At 42.5% G+C, this 25,554-nt stretch overlaps 1 protein-coding gene across 2 annotated transcripts; it reads left to right on the forward strand.

The window, feature by feature from the left end:
• Positions 1 to 26: 26 nt before the first annotated feature.
• On the forward strand, positions 27 to 24,285 carry LOC308336664 (WD repeat-containing protein 37-like). 2 transcript variants are annotated; one of them, XM_080794145.1, is made up of 15 exons: positions 27 to 273; positions 1,924 to 2,144; positions 6,228 to 6,324; positions 6,926 to 7,021; positions 11,061 to 11,125; positions 11,426 to 11,500; positions 13,048 to 13,186; positions 15,708 to 15,779; positions 16,526 to 16,570; positions 16,669 to 16,745; positions 17,617 to 17,851; positions 19,064 to 19,205; positions 21,502 to 21,636; positions 22,131 to 22,245; positions 22,553 to 24,285. In XM_080794145.1, the coding sequence occupies exons 2-15, from the start codon at positions 2,001 to 2,003 to the stop codon at positions 22,682 to 22,684; spliced, it is 1,569 nt and encodes a 522-aa protein (XP_080650271.1). In that variant the 5' UTR covers positions 27 to 273; positions 1,924 to 2,000; the 3' UTR covers positions 22,685 to 24,285. The 2 variants fall into 2 exon arrangements, with proteins under 2 accessions (XP_080650271.1, XP_080650272.1); XM_080794146.1 differs by lacking the exon at positions 11,426 to 11,500.
• The last annotated feature ends 1,269 nt before the right edge of the window (positions 24,286 to 25,554 follow it).

Consider the following 25,554-nt stretch of genomic DNA (forward strand, 5'->3'; position numbering starts at 1 on the left):
GAAGTCGGCGTCCCAAGATAAATAAATGATGTGTCAAACCCAAAAAAATATCATCGAAAATCTCTTGATGCCGAAAGGGATTAATTACGGTATAATATCATTATAAACTGTTGAATTCACACGTCAACACATTGGACAATTAACTCCTACCGATGGTTCAATGATGTAGTCTGGACTGCAGTTCAGATAATCCCAGAAATATTGTCGTTAATCTGCAGCAGCAGTGTGAAAGTTGAGTGGCACCCACCACCCACCCCGGGCACCGCAGGGAAGGTGATGTATGCCAGCTATAAATCCTTTAGCTTGACAGTTTCTGTATACAGAATATGAGAATAACCTGGAGATTCACTTGATTTTTCAAAGTGAGTATAGTATACATATGCCTCCTTCAGTAAACTGCGCGATGACTCGACCTATAATCTGTTAATGCTATTTTAGTCCGTGAGCGATGGAAGCTCTTCGCAAGCAACAGCTATTCAAGGGCATTTCTAGATTGTTCAATCTTTTGTTTGTATCATTTTAGCTATGTGGTTTTTAAAGCCTGCAATGCCCTGCATTGTACGTGTTTGATTGTACAGTGATTGTTGCTATTTTTTTAGCACAGTCTGTGGAGCATATCGCCAACATATAGCTGCTTACTTGTTGTATGCGTGAGTAAATAAAGTCCTTCTGCATGTCTAGGCCACATGACCCTAGCCCCGCAAGCAGAACCCAAATGTAGTAAAGTTTCTGACACTTAGGGTTCCGAGAGGGGCTAACATGACCCTAATGTCAGACTTCTGACACTAACGTCAGCTAGCTATAGACTTCCAATTGGTATTGTAATGAAATGCTGTGACTTGTGCTGCAGTTTACATACACATAAAGTGTTCAAAAATATTGCTGATTTGGGATTAAATGTGATCCCAGATGTAGCGATTCCTCAATAAATATAATATGTTGTCTGAAACACCTTTCACCTTTTTAACCTATGCTTTACACCTGATAATAAACAATGTGCAGCCAGGTTGTGTGCTAACTATTAATCTGTCACTGTCAGGTTCTATAATTGGCGTATCCAATTGTATAGATGTTCTACTAATACCTACGACAGTACGACTATATGTCTATGATTCTGCATTAATGGCTATACCACCTTGATTAGTGTTTACAAGTGGTTGTCTATGTACATTGACTTGAGTACTGTACATTGAATACATTGAGTATTTGTTTTCTTTACAAGCTCATTATTTTCACGCTACTACATTGTAAATAGAAACATTGTACTTTTGACTCCACTACATTTCTTGAAAGGGACTCTTGGAACCACCCAAACTTAGCAACAAATATATTGTGAATTTACCACTTTAAGGACACTTAAATGCTCACTGACACTAATGCTCATCGTTAAATGTTTGCGTCGATATCATCGATGGAGAATCAAGGCTAATAGAGACTGATGGACAGTTAGCATGCTATAATAGAAGTCATTGGTCTCGTGTTCATAATATATATATATATATATATATATATATATATATATATATAATTACATATTTATTTTTTAAATGACCAAACCTGCCTACCGAGGATGTATATAGGTGGGTTTCTGAACCGTACACAGATCACCTCTGAGAGTGAATACACACAAATTGTACCATATTGAGCATTAGTGAGGACCAATTATATGAAAAATAGGTTGAAAATGGGTGAACTCATCCAAGCCCTTTTTTCAAATATAAATAATGTATGTCATAATTAGATTTTGTACTTTTGAATGAGTACCGGTGTTTACTTGGTCCACCTCTGTTTACACTGGCTGTGAACATGATCTCCAGGTTAGCACTGACGTAGGTCATGCTCAAGTCAAGATGAGCACTGAGCAGTATCTTTTAACCAAGCAAACCAACCAACCAACCAGCGCACCTGCCTTTGTTTATCCAGGTTACCTCTCTGGAGCAGGAGGTGAGTAGGGGCGGGGCCACCACCACCAACACGTCGGAACGCAGGAGGGGGGAGGGATGCCTTTGGAGGGCGGAAGCAACAGCTCTGCCTCTGGCCGTCATCCCAAGCAGAAGCGCAAGGCCCACAGCCTGTCCATACGCCGCAACAGCATCGAAGAAAGGCTTCCTAGCGCACACCGAGGAGACATGTTGGAAGGACAGGTGAGGAGGACACACACACACACACACACACACACACACACACACACACACACACACACAGAGATAAGCACATATCTCCCCCCCCCCCCCCCCCCCCCCCCCCAAAAAAAAGAGTAGATTGTTGTAAAGATATTTTGGTTAACGCAAATTCTCAGCTGTTAACAGCCTGGATTCAACAGTGAGAACAACATCCATGCTGCTGCATGCCATCTTCCAGGCAGCCCTCTGCAACATGTTCCTAGATCCAATGTCCATCCATTTGCATTTTGATTGTTATAGTACATTTTTGTGGTGATGGACTGGCTTCTGTTCATGTACAGTACTAACCAGAGGGGTAGAGAGACTAGAGTACAGTACAGTACAGTACAGTACAGTACAGTACAGTACTAACCGGTTAAGCAGCATTGTATTTTATCTCTGGTGTTGCGACATCCCCTTTCGCATTTTACAGTATTGCAGAGTACAGTACTTCCCCAAGGAATGTGAGAAGCGTATTAGGATATTATTTACTTAAACTGAGTTGAACTTAGACAAGTGGTATTTATTAACACTGTAGCAAATGGGTCTTGCGTCCCCATGTTATACTGTGTCTCCCTATGAGCCTCCCTGCAGCCTCTAGGTCTGCTGCTCTCCTAAAGGTCGCAAGATCACATATTAGGCTTTCGTTGTCCAAGCTCCTAGTCTCTGGAATGCTCCACCTGAGGCTATATCCCACGAGCGGATTCTGCATTGTCATTTAAATCACTACTAATAACACACTTGTTCAGAAAAGCCTTCCCATTAATCACTGTATTTGTCCTGCTTTTTCGCTTGGATCTCTCGCTTGTTTTCGCTCTGTTATCAGTCACCCCTCTCAGTAACTTCTGCTTAAAAATGCTATATAATTGATCATCGGGATTCATGATCTATCTGTATTCAGCTGTCAGACTCGTTTACAGCTAAGATGCTGTAATAAAAGCTCTTTAATGTTTGATCAGAGCCTGGTTCCTGTTTGTTAACGTTTGGGAGTTGACACAATAATAATGCAATGTCTCGTTGAGATATGTTATGTAGAAGTTGCATTAGTGATTTATAGGACTATTGTGTGTTAAAGATTTGGCAGAAGCCAATTTCTCTTTGTTTGGGGCGAGGCTATAGGACTAGGTCTAAATTAATTAAACTAATTCCAGGATACATTTAATATAATCTGCTGTAGGTACTATCCTTGAGAGCCATTTATCTGTTTTCATCATTTGCTTTTTCCAAGAGAGAGAGTTCGTCGCCTTTTACTTTCTCCTCTGTGCAGCAGTTTTGACCTATGGGCTTGTGAAAGCAGAGCTGAACAGTAGCACCGGGCTGTGGTCTCATCAACTTTTAATATGGGCTGCTTGTACAGGTCTGATTAGCCCTTTTCAGTTTTCACTATGCTGTTTTGTATGCCCAAGACCTGTTGGCTTATAGCTCATACAGTCAGTCTATCCACACACACACACACACACACACACACACACACACACACACACACACACACACACACACACACACACACACACACACACACACACACACACACACACACGTACAAGATAAACAAACCCATATAGATTACATCCGGTGGACACCCCACCGCCCCCTTCTCTCAAGGCTATCCCTATGCAGTATGCACGGTAGCCGGTGACCTGGCTGTAGGTTTATTTGAGCAGCTTAGAATACATAAGGGGGGCGGTCTGTTGTTTGCTAATTGCCCTCTTTCAGTGGTGTGTTTGACATGTGGCTCTGACAGAATGGAGAGGAGTCACTGTTGCTCATGAGCGTGCGCCAGAATACAGGTCGACAGAGAAGTATTCAGTTTCCTCGTGGTTGGCTGCAGAAAATGAGGCGTCAGAGCCAGACTTCTGATTGCATTGTTTTGATGGGAGCCCTACACTGTACTTCTCTTTGCATGCTGTGTATAGTCTGCCAGCCAACCAATTACTGGGAACGTGTAGGAGGTCACTATGGAGGTAAGTCAGTGGAGAGTTTGTAGGTAGAATGGGTCTAGCTTGGATGGATTGTCATAATAACCACTTGAACCCCAGCATCCATCTTCTGGGGGGCAACATTGGCCGATCTAAAGGCTCACAATGTGTCTCAATGCGTTGTCAGTTTGTAAATCGTCTATTTTTGGCAAAGAGATTTGGTGGGTCCAGAAAAAAAACGGTCCAAGTACAGTTGCAACTCGGGTCTGTTTTACTAAGAAAAGAGAGGGTTTCAATCAGGTGCTTTAAGCACACTGTTTATCAAGACATCTCTGTGCCAGTTTACATGCTTTTGGTGCCATTTTGAACTTCCTATTTTCCACCAAAATTTTCCAACAAAATTGCAAATGTCATTTTGCAACTATGAAGACGGTAAAATGCGCTCTCCGACACCATGGCGTGCGCAAAACGGCCCTGAATTAGTCATGGGTGTGTTTAGGGCGTCACCTCCATCAACCCAATCAGCTTTGCGACTGCCATTCCCTTTAACAGTCGCAAATTCGGCTTTGCTTTAATAGCGTGCAAGTTGCACTCAGATCAGCCAATGCAGGGAAGCTGGAAGTACCCTCACTAAAAACGCCGGGACAACGCTCCACACGTCCCAAACTCTTCTCCCTTCTGGCTCCAAAACTGTGGAATGCACTTCCCATTGCAGTCAGAACTGCAGCATCACTCCCAATCTTCCGCCGTAGTCTGAAAACCCACCTTTTCAGACTCCATCATGGCCTATAGCACTTACCCTACCCCCTTAGATAGCATTTCTGTAGACTTAGATAGCATTTGATACAGACTTATAGCATGTTATGTAGACAGCACTATAATTGCATTGTATGTAGTCATAGCACGTCATAGTACATATGTATAGCATAGTATAGTTTATATGTATAGTTTCATTATATAGATATTCCACTGTTACATTCTTAGCTTACGCATGTTTCATGATAAATTATTTTTATGTGATGTATTCCCATGCTTTTTTGTTCTTGCTTAATGTAAATCGCTCTGGATTAAGAGCGTCTGCTAAATGCCTAAATTGTAAATTGAGTGGTATTACATTTCTGCAGGCAGGCACCATAGACATGACATGACTTTGTCACATTTGGGTTAATTATTCCTATTGCACTGCATGTGCCTCAAAAGAACAGATCTACAAGCTGTCACAGCCATGATGTGCATAGCTTGTAGTCCTATGTCTCCATTTTGTTAAGTAACTTGCATTGTTAATTGGAAAGTCATGACAGCGTGGCAGTGGTAAGCTATACTAAGGGAGGGAAGGAGATATTATGCAGACACATCACTTCATTTGTTTCTCTTCTAACTTCTAAGCATGGGACAACAGCTGTAAAAATCTTTATTCTAGTTCATTTGATTCATAAATTAATAACTAAGCCTTTGAAAAGATAATAAAAATAGGTGTCTATATAGCAATATGCCACTGTCAGGATCACTGGTTCTAACAACATTTGGTGAAAAGCTCAAATAAGCACTTTAGAAACAAGAAAAGCAACCACAACTACCAATACAAGCAACTTTACAGAAAAAGAAGCCCAAAGTCCCTTATAATTTACAGACATGGCAACACTGCTGAGCAGCGCGCGGATCGCTCTTGTGTAAAATCAAACATTGCTTTTGGAATTTAAGAGGTGGTCAGACCCAGGTGTAGTCGGTATGCCCTGATTCTTTTTAGGTCATGGGGCTTAATAGCAAATTGCGCAAACAAATTAAATTAACATAATGGACACTCCCCCAATGCTAAAATATGCAGGAAGCAAGCAAGCAGAAGCAAATTCTGTAATGCCACCTGTTTTTTGCACGGTCTAAATCTCACCCTTTGTCTAATTAAGCATTCTTATTTTGTGGTCACTGGTTTGCAAGTTATGTTAGTCACTGTATGACTAAGCCCATCCTTCTATTTAGCACACTGAGCACAGGGCTGCTACAGTAGTCCCTTCCAACACAATTGCTTCATTTCTAAATACAATAGCACAATGGTGGTAAGTATAATGTGTTTTGTTTGTCAAATCTGTAGACGCAGATTAATTGTATTACATGCAGGATTTCAACAGTTTTCTCTTTGTATTTGTAGGACTCCAAGCTGCCACCATCATTAAGGAACAATCTCTTGGATCTGTTTGGCCAAATCGAACGCGAGTTTGAGAATCTGTACATCGAAAACCTAGAATGTGAGTGAGCCATTTGAAGGAAGCAAGCATTTGTTTTTTTATGGTTGACTCCATCAAAATCTGCCAGCCACTTTTCCTTTCAAAGTCTAGAGTCTTGACCATATACAAAAATAGGGCTGCAACAATCGATCATCTTAGCCATTATATATATCAACAAATCAATGTCAAACATTTTTAATAGATGTTTTAACTACATTGATTAGCCCTTAAGCCCTATTTTATTGCCTTATACATACATACAACAGTGACGTGCTGTTGGTATTTTTTTGAATTAAATGGATAGTTCTTTAATAATATATTGCATCAATTCGTTTGACTGCTGCGCCCCTAAAAGAAAGTTACAGGAGCCTTTTGCAGCAAGGGAATCCTGTTTCAATAGCTCCTTTGTACACTTTATGTTTTAGTGGTGATGGAACTGTGGTTGGAAATAACAAAAAAAATCCTCTCTTCAGTTCACCTCTTCATACTTTTGTTGGGTACACCCCTTACCATTCAAGTGTATTGATCCGAGTATTGACTGATTGTTCGATCTAGTCAGCCTCTCAGACCACACTGTGGTGGTTGCCTACTGAGTGCCTCTCTCGCTGTGCTAATATTCCAGTGCGTCGTGAGATTGATACCCTGAACGAGCGACTGACGGGGGATGGACAGAACATTGAGGGAGGAGACCCCGCCAAGGGGGCTCTAAAGACAAAAGGTACAGTGCACTTTACTTTCCCAAGAGAAATTGTATTGTTCTTTCGATCCGCTGCTATGCTATTCAGGTGTATATTATTAACAGGACGTTATTGTTTTGGCAGAATTTCAACAATGGTCATTGTAATTATAGACATATTTATAAATATTAATTTAAAATGTTCCCGGTTGTAATTAGACAATTATTTATTTGTTTACATTTCTATTTTATTTCTTGTTCATTTTCATACTGCATAGGACTCCCTAGTGCTTAAATGGGGTATACAGGATACATATTCACACTAGAGCTCTTCACGGGTAAAAAAAAGAAAGGTCCTGAAATTATAATTACATTTTACAGATTCCGACCCATTATGAAAACATTTTCATATAGAAAAACCAAGCCCGAATGTATCCGTGACTATTTCGTCTGATTCCGACCTGTTCCAAGATTCCTTTCAAATGGCGGCACCGCGCCCGACAGAGTTCAGATTATTTCCGACATTCCGAGAGACCCGACTCACATAAATGTGGACTTTATGAGCTCCTACTTTGCTCTCTTCTTTATCCACGATTTGCACGAAGTGGGGCCATGCAGGCGAGTTCCCATGGTTGCTGTTCTTATATTGATTTGCTTTCACCTCGTTGAGTTCAACACTGTTGGATCCGTGATATAAAGTAGAATTGCACGCCAGTGTTTTCATTCAAATCAGTGCAAGGCAAGCCTTGGACGGGGCTTGCCTTGCGTGGTACGCTCTTGTGCTGCTGATCCTAAACCAGCATAATCATCACACAAGTAACACAGCCGTTCATGTCTCTGCAACACTAACCTGATCCTAGGTCAGCCTAAAGTGTCACACGTTAAACAGAAGTTCAGTTCGAACGTTGAGTTTTTTTTCTCCGCAGCGCAGCAGAGCGCACATGCAGCGGACAGAGAGAAAGAGGTTCTCTTTCTCTCTGACTGACACACACTGATATAATATTTTTTAATTTTATTAACATTTGCAAAAAGCACAGACAGACAGTACACACACATCACACACTGTAGCCTACGGGTCTTCTCGGATCCACTCGGGTATTACACATAATGATTGACAGATCATCAGGTCCGCGGGGGATACGGCCGATTCCGACCCTGCCCGAGTGATTATGATAAAACACGGCTCCGACCCGTGCGGGTCTCGGGTTCACTCGGGTATTTTCGGAATCGGGGCCCCGGTGAAGAGCTCTAATTCACACTACACTCATCATTACGCTGAATACCGGAGAACTTGCCAGTTTACCAGAATCCTTCATTAAAGGCCCGCTGACACGCCCCTCGGGAGCTAAGAACTGCTATCAAACAATGCTATCATGATTCTGACGTCAGAGTGGCGAGGGGCTTTCCCCAACGACTTCTATGCGGGCTCGCCGGGCTTGGTGGCCGTGGTAGCATAGCAACTTATGCTACTATTTTGGTGTCACATTTAGCTTGAATACTGGGTGAAAGTCTCATTAAAAAAAATATTTTTTCGCAACATTGTTCAGGTGAACTGTGTGTTTATGCTTGTTCATTGTAATAATCAATATCGCTATGATTATTTTATTTATCGCCGCGTCGCTCCGCATGACATACAGTCTAGCCCGTCTCAGATGCAGGCTGCACACACACGGGGGGACGGACGGACGGACGGACGTATAGTCTCTGGTCAGGTTCCCGCATTGAACTGGGCATGTGTGTACGCACACACACACACACACACACACACACAAAACTTTTAGCCGTGGCTATAGTGCATGACAGCGGGGAAGAGATTCCGTGCCATTGCATGTGTGTGTGTGTGTGTGTGTGTGTGTGTACACACATGCCCAGTCCCCGTAGAGGCTCATGATCTCGTCCGCAAGACTATGCCTCGGCATAGCGATATTTATTATTACAATGAATACAAACATAAACACACTATAGTTCACTTGAACAATGTTGTGGTAACTAACTACGGTATTACAGAGTGAGAGCGAGGGTGTACATGTCAGCCTGCGGCTGAGAGGGGAAAAGAACAGTAGTCGCGCTGCGGGGCTGCTCTCACAGGGCCAGACAACAGCAGACCGTCCGTAGTCCCGACTGTCGCGCTGCGGGGCTGAGAGGTCTCAGGTCTCAGCGGGCAGACAGGGGTGTTGGCGACCGGGGGAACATGGGACTAGAGTCCAAAATTTGCGCTTGTGCTGCAGTTCCCCTAAAAAACCCCACGCCAACCTCAATTGCATTCAAACTAAGCATTTCTGGCAAAAAAATATTTTTTTTCAATTACATTTATAGCCAATATGACGCTAAATGTACCGTCAAAAACGCTAGCCTGACCTATAGCCACTTGTTGCTAGCGCCGTAGCCCCGTTTCAAACTGTTTCAAACTGTTTTCAGTCAGACCACGTGATGTGCTGTACCACCCATATTAATTTCGGGGCGTGTCAGCGGACCTTTAATGTTTTCATCGTTATGCTAACATGTCTTCATCAGTAGTATGTCAAACTCACAGATCTTATAGTTCATTTTCAAAGTGATCAAATTATTTTGTGCAATTAAATGGTCAGCTAGATGATGATAAATCTGAATACCAATGATAACTAGGCCTACCTTTTCAGGAATTGTTTACTAATTAATGTCATTGTTTCGGTACTTGGGTGTTTAAACTTTTAGCATTCCTACTTTCTCTAGTGTTAACTCTAAACAACCATCCTCTATCTCTCTCTCTCTCTCTCTCTCTCTCTCTCTCTCTCTCAATTCAATGCAATTTAAATGAAGGTGAAGTAAAACTAAAATGCTCTAGTCTAAATCGCAGCGAGTTGGTAAACTGGCGAGTTCTCCGGATACCATTACACTTATACATTACCTACTAAGATAGCTTCCAACTTTTCTGTTCAGTGCCCACTGTTTCACTTCATTAAATGCATGTTCAGATTCAATCACCTTTTATTGTCACATCACATCTATAGGTGTAAAGAAGTGTGTGGTTTTCTGTTGTATGTATGTATGTGTGTAGTAACATGTTTGTACATGATGTTTAGAACATTAGCATCGTATGCAGGTTGTGCAAGTCCTTTTTGGAGCATTAGCACCATGCGTGTAAGTCTGCAGTTGACGTGTATCACAACACCAGAGGGAGTTCCACAAACCACGTTCAATCCAGATTCGGCTCAAACAAGGGGTTAAATTAATTTAGCTCCTATGCCACTAAAATGTGGAACGCCCTACCAACAGCTGGTAAGAAATGTGAATCCACGACAGTTCCTTCCACGCGCTACGTCCGGCCGGGGAAACTCTCCGGTGAAAAGAAGCAGCTTGGACTCCTCATGCATAGAAGGAGGCATGAGGTCAGTCCGCTGCCCCCCCAGGTTGGCAGAGGAAGTGTAGTGCCCAGGATTGCATTAATAATGATAATCTTTATTGTCCCGAAGGATATTTGTCTTCACAATCTGTTCAACACCCACATCAAAAACAACACAGAGCACATAACACCAAGACAATACAAAACAAAATACATAATTGACACTGGGTGAAGAAATGGGTTGCAAAATTGTGGGATAAAAATGTATGTTAATGTGAATCCCTAGACTCCTTCAAAACCGCTGCAATTCGAAACTGACCCTGTAAAAAAGTTACAGAAAAAAGTCCTGCCCCCCTATATTTCCATACTGTACACATTTTCCCTTTTTTCTAACCATGTATATGATCATTTATTTTCTGCATAAAAGTGTATATTTGTATGTCTTTAAATGTTCTGATGAAGGATGAATGTTCTGATGTAAACAAGTCCTATCGCTCTTCTGGTTTTATCCTCTTAGCAGATTTTGTATTGGAACTGTACCCATCCTACAAACTGTTAATTCAATTTTCAATCAATCAATCAAAAAATGCACTGCAAACAAACAACAATGCTTTGCATTGTGAGAGTGTATCTGGTTTAAAATCCTGTCATGTTTATTAAGCCATTAGTACCGTTACCAGACTTCCACTAAAACCACACAAGTAAAACATTATGTGACACTGGTGAATTCCCCTCATTCTTCTTTGTCTCACCACACAGCTAGCCACAGCACCAGTCAACTCTCTCAGAAGCTAAAGACGACATACAAGGCTTCTACCAGCAAGGTAACTGGCATTCGCTGTAAAAGCACATAGAGCTAACCAGATTAGCTGTCTATGTAAATATTTGAGCTGTTTTGGATTCAGGGCCGGTGGTAATGATTAGTAGCCATCAAAAGCCCCTTTGTTACTCAGTCAAAGGAGGGACCAGGGAAGGCTAGCTAAACAGTTCAGGCAGTTGATTTATGAAAGTAAAAACTGAACAAGAAAACCACACCTTTTTAAATTATGATTTTCAACACTGACCATAATGCTACAATGCATAAAAAAAAATGACCTCTTCCTCTCAATCTCTCGCCGACATAGTGTTTGTGCGCTTTCCAAGTAGGTGGACCTTGCAACTTCAATGTAGCCACATTGATGTTGGGTGAAGATTCATGGGTAACTGAGCGGAGCTCCGTTTGTCTCTAAGCATGATGGGAGATGATGGCAACGGGATGAATTCTTGATCGAAGTCTGACCTTGACTCCTTGTCTCCTCTTGGGCAGAACGACTGTTGTCTAGAAAGATGACATTTCTTCTCACCACTCCTAAAAGAAAAAGTCACACTTGCTAGTGGAGAAATCTGACTGGCTTAGTGTTCAAGTTGAAGTTAAGGAGTATTTCTTTATTTAACCAGAATATCTGTCACCAGCGTTCAGGGTTTTCATCAAAATGACTGTAAAAAAAATACCACACTTGAATTCAATATACAGTCAATAATGCTCTTATTTTGGAGATGTATTAGCACTTATGACAAGGCATTCAATTATAGTATAAATATTGTCCTTTCCTTTCCTCATCAGCCAAAAAAGGGAAAGGAAAGGAATCAATTGTGGATGTTAGAAATGAGGATACAAGGGTTCAAGAGAGGACTTCACGGATTGAAACTATAGCTAATAATGTACAGCTAACTGTTTCTTGTCATTTGGTTGAGATACATGACCTCAAACTAATTAAGGGACGTGGCACTAATGCAAACGATCTGCACTAACTTTTTAAGTTCCCTGATTACCGTGTGGGTTTGCCTGTTCCTGGCCTTCACCTTAACCGGAATGGGATGTCTTTGCAGTGAGCTTGTAGATCTGCTATTTAAAAAATACATTTGTGTTTATATCGTTTGGGGATAAAGTGTGCGCGCTTCTATCTGTTACTTCTCTGACAAACTAATAGGCGAGTGCGCTCCGGTGCGTACATATGCAAAGGGAAATAATGACTTCTGTCCGTGACAATAATCAATGCTACAGTTTGGATTCTGTGCACACGCACACATAGAGCAAAAAATATGATATGGGGAAAACAATTGATTTTCTTTTCAACTTTCGACTTCTCCTAATCTGAATCAACTTGTGTTAATGACATCGATAAATCGATGCATCGATTGTTTAGTGAATGCCCTACATAGGATACCTCACGAAGACACTGAGAACCTAGATGCTTTGCAGCTGCGTCAAATAACCGTAGCATACTGTTTTGTTCAGCATGCCATTCAGCAGCATGGACAGTATAGAACAATGCAACCACTCCTATAGACAGCTATGTGTGTCCCTGCCTGGGTCTGTCCGTCTGTCTGTCCAAGCACGGACATAGCGTTATAGCGTTTGTTCACCACCAAGTGTCACTGTTGCACAGCCTAACACACAGACACACACAGCCAGGGAGGATGGCTTGTACAGTACAGTACAGTACAGTACAGTACAGTACAGTACAGTACAGTACAGTACAGTACAGTACAGTACAGTGCCACTCACTTCAGACGGGTCTGATTTTGACCATGCTGTAGACGGGACCAGGCTGTGATGGATACATTGTCTCCCGGCATAAATAATCCAGTAGCCTACAGTAGTTAAGAGTAGTTAAGAGAATCCCACCTCTCTCGTGTTCTCCTTCTGCTGCTCTTGTTTCTTAATTTCATTCCTTTTCTCTTTCTTCTTCTTCTTCCTCTCCAGATTGTGTCTAGTTTCAAAGCCAACGCTGGTTCCAGGGCTGTGTGTCAGCTGGTGAAGGAGTATGTGGGCCATAGGGACGGCATCTGGGACCTCAGTGTGACCCGGACACAGCCCGTGGTCCTCGGCACCGCCTCCGCAGGTACCGGAACGGTTCTGGCACGGTTCTATAGTTACTTTGGCCAAATATTTACCTACTATACAAGCTCATTCATCAGCAGCATCACATGTGCTGCAGTGCAGAATGTGAAGGAACTTTCATATCAACTTTCATTACTCACCCACTGCTGAAATGGAGGATGTAAGAACATGCTTTTGTTGGTTACAGAACCCACCAACCCTATGCAAATTACGCCTCTGGCAGGTACACCAACACACCTGACTTTTTAGACCTAGTGATTCAAGTAGTTAAATTAACCTTTTGTAAATAATTGAATATAGTACACACCATTTGGGGCCAATTTTTTTTTTTTTTCTATGATGTTTCTTCCATTTTTAAACTATGAAGCACATTGGGTTGCACTTTCTGTATGAAATGTGCTATATAAATAAAGTTTGGATTAATTGAAAACGAAAACTAAACTTTTAGACAAATGTTCACACATTTTCTAAAATCACATATTGACTACTCTTGCTATTTGTAAACAAAATATCAAATTGAGCTTTAGTGGTTTACCTAAATCCTAATCGCATGAATGCACCTGGGACGTATCCTCAGTGATGTATCCTGAGGTCAACGGGGTTTCGGGTCTTCCAACATCATACCCCTCACTCAGGCGACCCAGCCGGGGTAATCAAGTCCCGACTTACGTCCCAGTAGCTACCCTCAATCAGTCCCACTAGGGCAAAACCAGGGCCACACAATCCGTTGGAACTACTCCAGAACTACTCTGCCAGGGCTGGGAGGTACACTTCTGGCGCATGGAAGGACTATAGGCTCTGTGGGTTGTCTCCTGTCCGGGCCCCTCCTACGTCTCACCAGGTCCACTCCTGCTCTCACCAGGCTCAGGACCTGTGCGTTGCACCAGAGTCCCAGCACCAGACACTTCATTCAGGAGTGGTGGGCAATGGTTCCGCAGGGAAATGGTGCTGCGGCTCCGCTTGCATGGCCCTCCTAAAGGCCTCACCGAGGGCTGTTGGGCTTCCTCCTCACGGAGGACACAGGCTGGGGCGCTAACCAATACTGATCACCCGTCTCTCCGGTGGTCACCAGACTATACCTTGTTGTTACATAGTATATTCCTATGAGTCACTATAAATAGAAGAACTATATCTAAAAAAATACATCGCATGGATGCACCTGGGACGTTTAATATAATAAGTGTACATTTGTCACGAGTTGATTTTTACACATGATTTTTGTCCTTGGGTCTCGGCTCTGTGCATAGAAGTGTTGTCAAGATCAAATATGAGGCCCTCATATATATCTATCACATATTCTGTTGATACAGCCGTATTGATACAAATAGTTTGGACTGTTCTATATCGCGCACAGCCATTACTCTCGACAATTACGCAGTAACGACACCTCTCCTAATCCTGTCGTCCCTTCACAATAAAGTGTCTCCCCTTTACCTGCCAATGCCGCACATTTTACCCAGGTTATTAACAGGAAATAGGTGTAACTTAACATCGTGGGAGAGTGCAAGGCAGCGAGAGAGAGAGAGAGAGAGAGAGAGAGAGAGGCTAGCGGGGAGTTGACTGATGCCTGACGGTCAGTTGGAGCTTGGAGGCCCCCCTGAGGGTGGAGGCCCGTGAAAAATAGCTAAGGCCTCCTACAGTATGTGTATAAATTAATGAATGATGAATTGCATTTTTATAGCGCTTTTCCAAGTGCTCAAAGCGCTTTACAATGGTTCATTCATTCATACATTGGGAGGTGAAGCGGCGAACAGTCGACGCCAGCGTCCTCACTTCCCACCCCCAATCCAACCCTTGATGCTGAGTGTCAAGCAGGGAGGCACTGGGTCCCATTATTTAGAGTCTTTGGTATGACCCGGCCGGGGATCGAACCCCGACCTCCCAGTCTCAGGGCGGACACTCTAACCACAAGGCCACTGAGCTGGTAAATTAGCTGGCTAATGAGTAATCCTGCTTGGTGGTGCAATGCCCCACCTGGACTCTAGGATCTGGAATGCAGGTGTCTGACTGATGGACATTGTACAATGTACATACACAGTGACGTAGACTCCGTGGGGGGGGGCGGCGGGGCTCGAGCCCCCATGAGGAATTGCATTTACTTTGTATGTAATCGCGCCGCTCTAACCATCCAAGTCTGAACACTGTGACACGTTCTAGGAAAATCTGTGCTTAAATTCATATTTAGAATTTTTTTCAGATGTAAAACATCTCTGAGATGATGGAATGGTGATGGATGATGATGGTCATGGAAGGGAAACCTCTGAAAGCTTCATGGGCCCAAAGATAATCAACTTCAAAATAAAATAAAAAACGGTCAAAATGACCTCTCAGACATGCTACTGTTAACATATTCAATGTGGTTATTAGTCATAGCTGTAACTAAAGATTTATTTCTTCCTATGGTAGCTTCTCAGTAGTTCTTCTAGTGTGAATTAGCTTGTAAAGCTATTCTTTCAGGCTAGCTTCACCAACACTGGTGGATCATCATCATTGTAACAATCTCATTCTTTCTATTCTCTTAGATCACTCGGCTCTGCTCTGGAGCATAGAGACAGGAAAATGTCTGCTAAGATACGCTGGCCATGCAGGATCAGGTAATGTTTCTTCCGGCAGTAAGTGAATGCTTCAGTGTGAATTTGATTTGGTGACAACCAGGAGCAAGGCGGCCACTTGGCCTTTGGTGTTTGGTGCCTTTTACTGAGTGAACGTAGGCCAAATGTCGGGTCATCAAACGGCCATCAAACAAACAAAACAAGGATTTTAGCTCCACAAAATAAATAACTAATTCAATGCATATATTTTCTTATACATGGTACCAGTAAGACGCCTCAGGTCATGTGCACGCATCCGCCTGGGTGACAGCAGACTGCTGTGCAAGCACTGGCGCTTTGGCATGGGGGTGGAATTCAATTCAATTCAATTTTATTGACACCAAAGTGTCAAATCACAACAAGTTGTCTCAAGACACTAATTATAAAGCAGAAAACCAACAAAGATTAATTCTGTACTGGCCATATATGGAGCGTGTCTTGAGTGTACATGGTTTGATGAGGTCAGATCAACATATGGAATGTCAGAACAGGTCGGCTCCATATATGGAGATCTAAGGGTGGCAGTGGGGGAAGTGTCTTGACAGGGTTTGATGAGGGCCCAGGTAGGGCCAGGCCTTAATTTCTGGGCTTGTTGAGAACTGAGAAATGGACAGGAATCAGTCAAAAGGGAGACATCAAAGAAGGAATGAGCTGCCTGTTTCACAAAATAAATATTATTTTCACCGTACCAATATAATAAACATGTTCAATTTAATAGAAGCAACATTTGTGTGCTTTCTCATCTACAGTCAACTCCATCAAGTTTCACCCCACAGAACAGATGGCCCTCACAGGTATGTAGGCGTGGCTTATTTGTATATTTGTGTGTACGCATAGGTACATAATGGTATGTACAGTGTTATTACAATACTATTTGTGTGTGTGTGCGCAGCCTCGGGGGACCAGACGGCACACATCTGGCGCTACCAGGTGCAGCTGCCGACCCCCCAGCCCACGCCAGACGTCACTGTGAGTACCACTCCCTCCTGTTCTACCCTCACACCACCACCCCCTCATCCAGCCAGCCAGTCCGTCATTCCATCGGCTAGTCAGTGAATCATTAAGTTGGTCATCTAGCCAGCCAGTCAGTCAATAATTCAGCTGGAAGTAGGGCAGGCAGCCAGTCAGTCAGTCAGTCAGTCAGGTTGTCATTCAACTCATTGAATAACTTAGTGAGACAAAACGGTTTCTATTACCCAGTACAGTGTTCTCTGCTCTTGATCCTGGCTTCATCTTTCATTTCACTTAAACAATTGGTGCCTTTTTTTTCTTCCCTTGTGTTCCTGTGTTTTATGATTCATGCATGCAAATGCATGTCTTAGTAAAACAGACTTCAGTTGCAACCTCTCTCTCCCTCTCTTTCTCTTTCTCTCTCTGTCTCTCTCTCTCTGTCTCTCTCTCTCTTTCTCTCTCTCTGTATTTCTGAATCAAGCAGAATTGTCTTACAAAAGTGGTTCTCAAAGTGGAGACCCCCAGGGGTCCTTGAGGCTGTTCCAGTGGGTCCCCAGCTAAATAACTGATGGCTAGTAGTACCGTAACCAAATTGACCCTCAGACAGTGCAGTGGAAACCCTTAACCCATTTTAGGCGGTAACCCCCTTTCGTGTTAGCATTATGCTATGCTTTAGCTATTGAAAAATAGCAGATCTACAAGCTCATAGCGCGCCACCGAGTGGCGCGCTACGAGCTTGTAGGTCTGCTATTTTTGAAAAATCGAAGAACGACTGACATAGAAACATAGCCTTTTCAGAAAACTGTCATTTTCAAACAGACATTTTTAGAATCTGATCTCGGGTCAGAATGGGTTAACAGCATCCCTCCCTCTTCTCTCCTCCGCGCAGGCTCCCTGTGACGACGACCAGGACTCGTCGGACAGAGAGGAGGGGGAGGTGGACGGGGAGGGGCCCTGCGAGGTGCCCACCATCCGCGTGGCCACCGCCACGCTGAGGAGCCACCAGGGCGTGGTGATCGCCGGCGACTGGCTGGTGGGAGGGAGGCAAGTGGTGACCGCCTCCTGGGACCGAGCCGCCAACCTGTACGAGGTGGAGACCTGTGAGCTGGTCCACACACTCACTGGTAAGGGACGCTGCCTTCCACCGTGATGGACATGAGGGCTGGACAGTAAGGGACGCTGCCTTCCACCGTGATGGACATGAGGGCTGGACAGTAGACATGTGGATAACTACGTAGAGCTGTCACGATTACACATTTTTTTATTTTTATAACTTAAAATGTTATTGTTTTACAAGACAAGACAGAAAAAACATACTTACAATACATATTACATCACAGACGTACAAAAAATTAAAAAACAGAAAAGATAAAAAAAAAAAATACAACAGGCATCGACATTGCGTTTCAAACAGTTACATACATCTTTCTAGGAATTTCCAATTGTCTCTCATTCCCCTATACCCTTAAATATTGTCCATTTATACCATTTATCCTCCATTTTTTCTTCTTGTAGCCTCAGACGGTGTGTTAGTTTCTCCATAAGCTGAATCTCCTGAATCAAGTCCTCCCATTGTTCCTGTGTTGGAGGTTCCATCTGTCCCCACTTTCTTGTGATAGCTTTCTTTGCTGCCGCCAATAAAATGTTTACCAAATATCTATCCTCTCCTCGAATCTTACCCCCCATCAAGTTTCCTAAATACAAAACATCACACTTCATAGGCACCTCATATCCCAATATCTTTTGTATTTGCTCATGTATCATTTTCCAAAACTCATCCATTTTGATTACGATTACACATTTTTAAGTTGACGATTCATTGTCACACAAATAATCATGACATAGTCTATTAAACTTGTCTTTATATAGAAAAGCATTTTTGCATGTGTTGAATGGCCTTATTGTGAACGTCTTTGCACTTGCACACTGTTATAGGAGAAATGAACAGATGGACAAAATGATTCCCAAATCGGAGACAACCTAGAAAGAAAAACACGAATTGCGTAAGGCAATTAACAGTCTGGCAACACGAGACTAGCAAGTTACTGATCGGCTATTATAGGAAGCCGCTCAATTTGGACGAGGCGATGTTTCCTGTATCCATGATTGATGTCTGCTGTATCTGACAAGTATATCTACTGTATTGTATGTAACAATGTTCTGCCTCATAGGCACTTTGTAACTGGCTGTTTTCCTATTATCTGACTGCACGGCAGTGTTCACGTCCTTTGTACAAGGCATTCTTGTACTTCTGTTTATGTGGACATAAATGCATATTTCATGTGTGTGTGTGTGTGTGTGTGTGTGTGTGTGTGTGTGTGTGTGTGTGTGTGTAGGACATGACCAGGAGTTGACCCACTGCTGTACACATGCCAGCCAGCGTCTGGTGGTGACCTCATCCAGAGACACCACCTTCAGACTGTGGGACTTCAGAGACCCCTCCATCCACTCTGTCAACGTCTTCCAGGGACACACAGAGTGAGTCTGATGCACACACACACACACACACACACACACACACACAGAGCAGTGAATGAAAAACAATAGGTGGAAGCAAATGTTAGAAGACTTCATCAATAGTTTAAGTTCAACAGTAATCTACCCAGAAAAAGAAGAAGAAAAAAGAGACATGCAGCAAAGGTTGTCATGAAGGGGACTCGAACACTGCCTGGAACGCTGTCAGGCCAGAGTCTGCGGGCGCAGATCTGCTAGTTTTGACGAAACAAATTGTGGTGAGTAAAATAAGATCGTACAACCCATTATCATTGTGAGTTGTCAGAAGAAAATCCATAAATTAAGAAAGATAGTAGTAGCAAAACTATCTACAAGCTTTTTTTTTAGTTGTTTATTGTTTCGTCCCGGGGACATTTCTCTTTTGGGTCTCCACCCAAAACGTTTAGGAACTACTACTGTAAAGGCTTAATTGTAACATTGTGAATTACATTTTCATTGAGAAGCTGTGTGGTGTAATACTTGTTTCATCCACATGGTGGCACTGTAATACCATGGCTGTCCCATTCTGATTCCATCCCTCTGTCAATATTGTTGGCTACAACTCTATTGTTATTAACTATCTACTATTGATCTTCTTAGCGATTATTCTATTGTACGTATATATCAAAATTGTAAAAAAGAAATATCTGCATGGCCGCGTGTAGACTTTTGATGATTTTTGCTTTTTAAACTTTTTGACAAAAATGACATGGCCAAATAGGGATGGATTATGAATTAGATATTGTATTAAATGTTGCGGGCCTTCGCTGTGTTGCCACCAAAGTTGTGGAACAAACCCTTGAGCATCAAGTCTTCCCCCACCTTATGAGACTTTTAAAAGCATGCTAAGTAAAGACCCATCTTTTCACTCTGGAGGACTCCTAAGTCCACCCCTTGGGCTGCGCCAGACATTGATGGGTTTGTCACCTGGTGTGAGCAATCTTTCTTGGAGTTAAACATTTCCTAAACAAAATGTACTGTATTATCACAGCTTCAATTTAAGAAAAATGCACTAATTATGGACCAAACTGTGGACTGTTTGTGAAGAAAGCTACGGTAAAGAAAGTACCTTGGGACTTGGGACAGTCATAGACTAAATTGAACTTCAAGAAGCATCCAGTTGTCACATTAATACAACCAAGATGACCCTCTTATATCAGACTTTTAATGAATTAAACTTTTTCACCTTGTGTCATGGTTTGGTAACCTGACTCTAAAGAACTGATAAGCTTACTAGCCCTCTCCACAATATGGTTGAGAGATTTTTGTTTTCCACTTATCATAGGTGCAGTGTAAGCTGAACTGTATTCTTAAGACTGTCACTGTTCCCATCCTTTGAATAGAACTGTCAGTGTGTGTGTGTGGCCCCACGGTGGAGAATAAAACGATACAGAAATGTGTTTGTACTTGCAGCTGTCGTACTGCTAAACAAAGCTAGCACTTCATCCATGCACTACGCCAGCACTTACGCATGCGTGTGTGTGTGGGTACAGTAACTTAAGTAACTAGTTACTTTCAGTAATATATTTTTCCAGTAACTAGTAAAGTAACTAGTTACTTTCACATTTATAATGGTAGACTGGGTTGGGATGGATTTACGATGCGCACTTGTCTGTAGAGAGAGAGAAATGGGAAATGGGAAAAAATAACCTGTTATAATGGACCCATGCAGTTATTATTTAGTCACAATCTCTTTCAAAAATGGCAAAAAAAATAGCACATTTATTATATTTTCCTCTACTTTTGCGCCACACTCTTGTACGACAAGGTACAGCGTTTTAAAAAAAACACCTTTTCTGCCTTTTTTGGATTGATTGAATATTATTATTGAATTGTATTAACACATTAGTTAACCGTACGTGCAGTGCAGTCAAAAGGTACGCTAAAAGGATACCAGAAAAATCCTCAGGGGGCTTGTCTCCATTGTGGTCCATTGTACTCAATCAGTACGACGTACAATGCAACACAAATACATAGCGGTAAAAGCTCCATAGCAGGAAAAGCTCTATTTCCAGAAAAAGGAGGGGCGGGGCAAAGAGGATGCTTCCACCAAGGCGTTCCTAGGGTGTTCTTCTAAGCCCAATTGTATGTTTTGGTCAGCCAGCCTTTTAGCTTAGTGTTGAGTTTGGGTAGGGAGTCGAGGTCTTTAATGGCTTTTGGTATTCAGGCATTTCACATTTCGGTGGTGGTTGCCTGATCGCAACGCTATACTGTACTTACTCACACGTCTCTCCTAACCGTGGGATCAACGTGTAATAATAACACTGCCTGACCTCCCCAGCACCGTGACGTCGGCGGTGTTCACAGTGGGTGACAACGTGGTTTCTGGGAGCGACGACCGCACCGTCAAGGTGTGGGACCTGAAGAATATGCGCTCGCCCATAACGACAATCCGCACCGACTCCGCCGTCAACAGGTGGGGAGAAAGATCATTGGACGAGGACCAGGTTCTCTGCTGCTCCAATCACAATGATGAGCTGTCACTCTATGCCCCCTAACAATTATCTCATGTGGAACCAATTTTCCTTTTTTTTCATTTAAGATCGTTTACTATTACAATGTAGGCAATTAGCAGAGGCTCTTATGTAGAGCGAGTTACAATAAGAAAGTTACATAACATAACAGAGTGCAGCGCCTCAGTAATCTAGGATACCAGGTAAACGATCTGTTTCAATAGCATGCTATCCAAACTAATAGAAGGGGCAGAAGAGAACAAGATGATTGGACAAGAACCAGGTTCTCTGCTCCAATCACAACAATGATGTGCTGTATGCACCTACAGTTGTCTACTACACTCTACAGTATGCGTAGACATACTGTAGAGTGTAGACTATTGTTGTTTCCCTATTCTGTGCATGTTGTTCTAGTCTTCTAGAGATCAGTGCTTACAATGTGTGTCTGGTCCTATAGGATAAGTGTCTCTGCTAACCAGCGGATCATTGCTCTGCCACATGACAACCGGCAAGTGCGACTGTTTGACATGAGTGGAGTGAGGCTGGCGAGACTTCCTCGCAGCAACAGAATGGTAATGGCGATACAACGTGTGTGTGAGTGTGTGTGTGTGTGTGTGTGTGTGTGTGTGTGAGAGAGTGTGTGTGTGCGTGAGAGAGTGTGTGTGTGTGTGTGTGTGTGTGTGTGTGTGTGTGTGTGTGTGTGTGTCTTTTGTCTGAGCATACCGCCTTATTTTGTATTGTTTGTAAATTAATATTAATGTTTAATTTAAAGATGGCAGATGTGTAAGAGGTGAGTCCTAAACCCCATTGTTTGTGTGTGTGTGTGTGTGTGTGTGTGTGTGTGTGTGTGTGTGTGTGTGTGTGCGCGTGCACGTGTAGGGCCATCGGCGTATGGTTTGCTGCTCAGCTTGGAATGAGGAGAATCAGTCGTGTAACCTGTTCACCTGTGGCTTCGACCGGCAGGCCATCGGCTGGAACATCAACATAATGGCCCTGCTACAGGAGAAATAATGCCCCTGTAACGCACACACGCACACACACACACACACACACACACACACACACACACACAATGGCAAGTGAACAAATACACCCGAATAACATTCAGCTATTTACAAAAAAACAAAGTGTGTTTCCATACAGGCTTCATACAACTTCCGAGGACTGCAGAGTCACGAGGAATGTGTGTAAATCATTGGCCGTCATCAACAGGGTCATTTGCTAAATGCAAATACAGTAATGTCACTGTCAGCTAGGCAAACACGCACACTTCCTAAAACCTCAAAAGGCAAATACTTGGGGCATTTCAAAAGAGACTACTCTAATAAAATTATGTTTCGACTTCCTCAGGGATTTGACTCTAAGGAAGACTCGAAATGTCAGTCACCCCTGCAAATTAATAGAGAGCTCTATTGTATTCTGTAGTCGCTTTTGAAGTGTCCAAGCATTTGAGCCAGTTGAGCACCGAGCCCTTACACCCACAACATGGCCGAAGCGTGTTGGACCTCTCTTTGTGACTTCCTAAAACATAGCAGTGATTTTATTCACAGAACACCTGTAGCTGAATGAACAAAAACTAAACCAGAACTACGCATTTGAATCTGCAAGCTGTGCAAGATGTGAAGATCTTTCAAAACCTTACAAATACCATTCATTATGCTGTATCGATGCCCTAGTAGGTGGATCAAGAGATAACTTCTGTAACCCTTTAAAGTGTATTTAACAACTTTGACCACATGGACCCTTAGCATCCTTATTCTGGGTATGTCATGGTGGGTAAACATTCGGAAAAAAAACAAAAACTGATTCACATTTTGTTCTATTTGATGTACAATGAAGTATATACTGTAGGGGTCTCTGTGGTGTAGGTGTGCATGACGCCGCATTGATCAAGTGTTTGTTGACCTGTTCTGCCTATTTTGCTTGTGAAATAGCTGTGTTTTCTTTTCTTTTTTTAACCAAAGGTTAGACATCTATTCTACTATATGTAAGAAAATACTATCAGTTTCACTCCAGAGTCACTGGAGGCCAACTGCTGTTATTCTCAACCTGTGGGGTGGGTACCACTGGTGGGCCGTGAGGGTATTGCAAGTGCGCCCCCCAAGTAATTTGCGAAACATATTTCACAGAGTTGTGATACATGGGATCTTAAAAGTATACTGCATTAGTTCCATTGATCTATGCCAGAGCACTGATTGATCATCAAAATGTGTGTGTTCTGAAAATGCATGTGGTCCACCCATCTGTCCACTTAATTAACATGGCAGGGTTAAGTGGTCAGATGTGTGGGCCGCAAACGCTTTTGAGACTTCCAAGTGGGCCCTGATCCAGAAAAGGTTGAGGATCACTGTCATTTGGTTATTGCTGAATGGTTGGGGAATCTGAAGCCTCTCACTCTCTGCACAAGAAACTTAAAGATGGAGTGCCACCATTTTTTTCCACCCTAAAACATGATCATCATATCAGGTGTTATTACAATATAAGGGGGAAGAACTTTTTCCAAAAAGTGTACAGTATTTGTTAAAATCATGCTTTTATGTTGACACGCCCACCAGTTCATTAAGTATGCCTGGTTTGCCTGGTGGGTGGTGATGGGTGGTGATCCACCTGAACTGAGTTGTATGATAAAGGGGGAGGGGTTAGGGGAGGGGCTGATAGTGTGGTGTCACTATATTACTGTTTACTTCATTGGCCCGTTTGACTGTCAAGGGTTCAGCCTCCAGGAAGAAACCCTAAATACAAAGTTAATACACCATTGTACATAAAAACAGGTGTCTAATGAAGTACTGTCACCTCATGAAAAACTGGAAAAATACAAAAATTGTGGCACTCCATCTTTAACAGTGAGTACAACTGTATTGACACAAGAACGGAAAACACAGAGATCCAGAGAGAGTGAGACTGAAAGCCTACACTTTACATATTGTGCAACTCAACTGTACATTCTCTTACAGTGTCAAGAGCATTCTATAGCAATAATGAGAGCTCTACATCATTGTTGTTTTTCACAGATGCATAAATGTTGATCTGTACATTTTTACTTGTTCTGTTCAGAGCTGATGTCTTACCTGCTGTTTTATGTTACTGTATTTTTTTATTTTATTTTTTACATTGTGGTAAGGTAAAATTCAGACTAATTCAGTCCATTGCCAACACCAGGCCTGGCCTGTACACTTGCTTTCAAGTATAGCTTCAAGTGAATTGCGATACATAATGGTGTTATAGTTTTGTATGTGCTTTAAGAAAGATCTGCATTTAAGTGTTTTATAAGTGTTTACACTTGGACGATGCAAGATGTATTGCACCTTGATCGTTCATTTCCTCTGATGAAAAGTGCTCTTTACGCAAGTACAGCAGAAGTAACATCAACAGCCCACAAGTACACATTGGGTTCATTCTGGTATACAGGATGAGCCCATTTGTTGTCTCGACACAAGGGAATGGGGATCGTAACCGTGTCTAGAACTGGGCTCGTCTGTACACTATAGTTAACTTTTATTCTTCACAGTTGTGCAATATCTCACAGATGGAAGTCATGCTGTATAGTCTTTGATTGTCTGATGTTTTAATAACGTATTTCAGTGCTGTGGATGGGAAGGAAAGGCCTTTTGTCAGTGCTGTGGATGGGAAGGAAAGTCCTTTTGTCAGTGCTGTGGATGGGAAGGAAAGGCCTTTTGTGACTTGGGGCCTCTGTTATGTAGCTGTATAACACAGTGTACAAACTGTAGACACGTATTGTAGTTGTAGGTAATTGCTTCTTTTTCTGTCGTTTCAGCCAAGGTTCGATTTTACGCAGTAGCATGAAGTTCATAAGTTGAATAATCTTATTTAAATGCCTTACCGTGTGCATTAGCCCTGCTGGCTCCTCCCAACCCGAGCAT

Source organism: Protomyctophum bolini (assembly GCF_963924005.1).
Source record: "Protomyctophum bolini genome assembly, chromosome: 21".
Lineage (NCBI taxonomy): Eukaryota > Metazoa > Chordata > Actinopteri > Myctophiformes > Myctophidae > Protomyctophum > Protomyctophum bolini.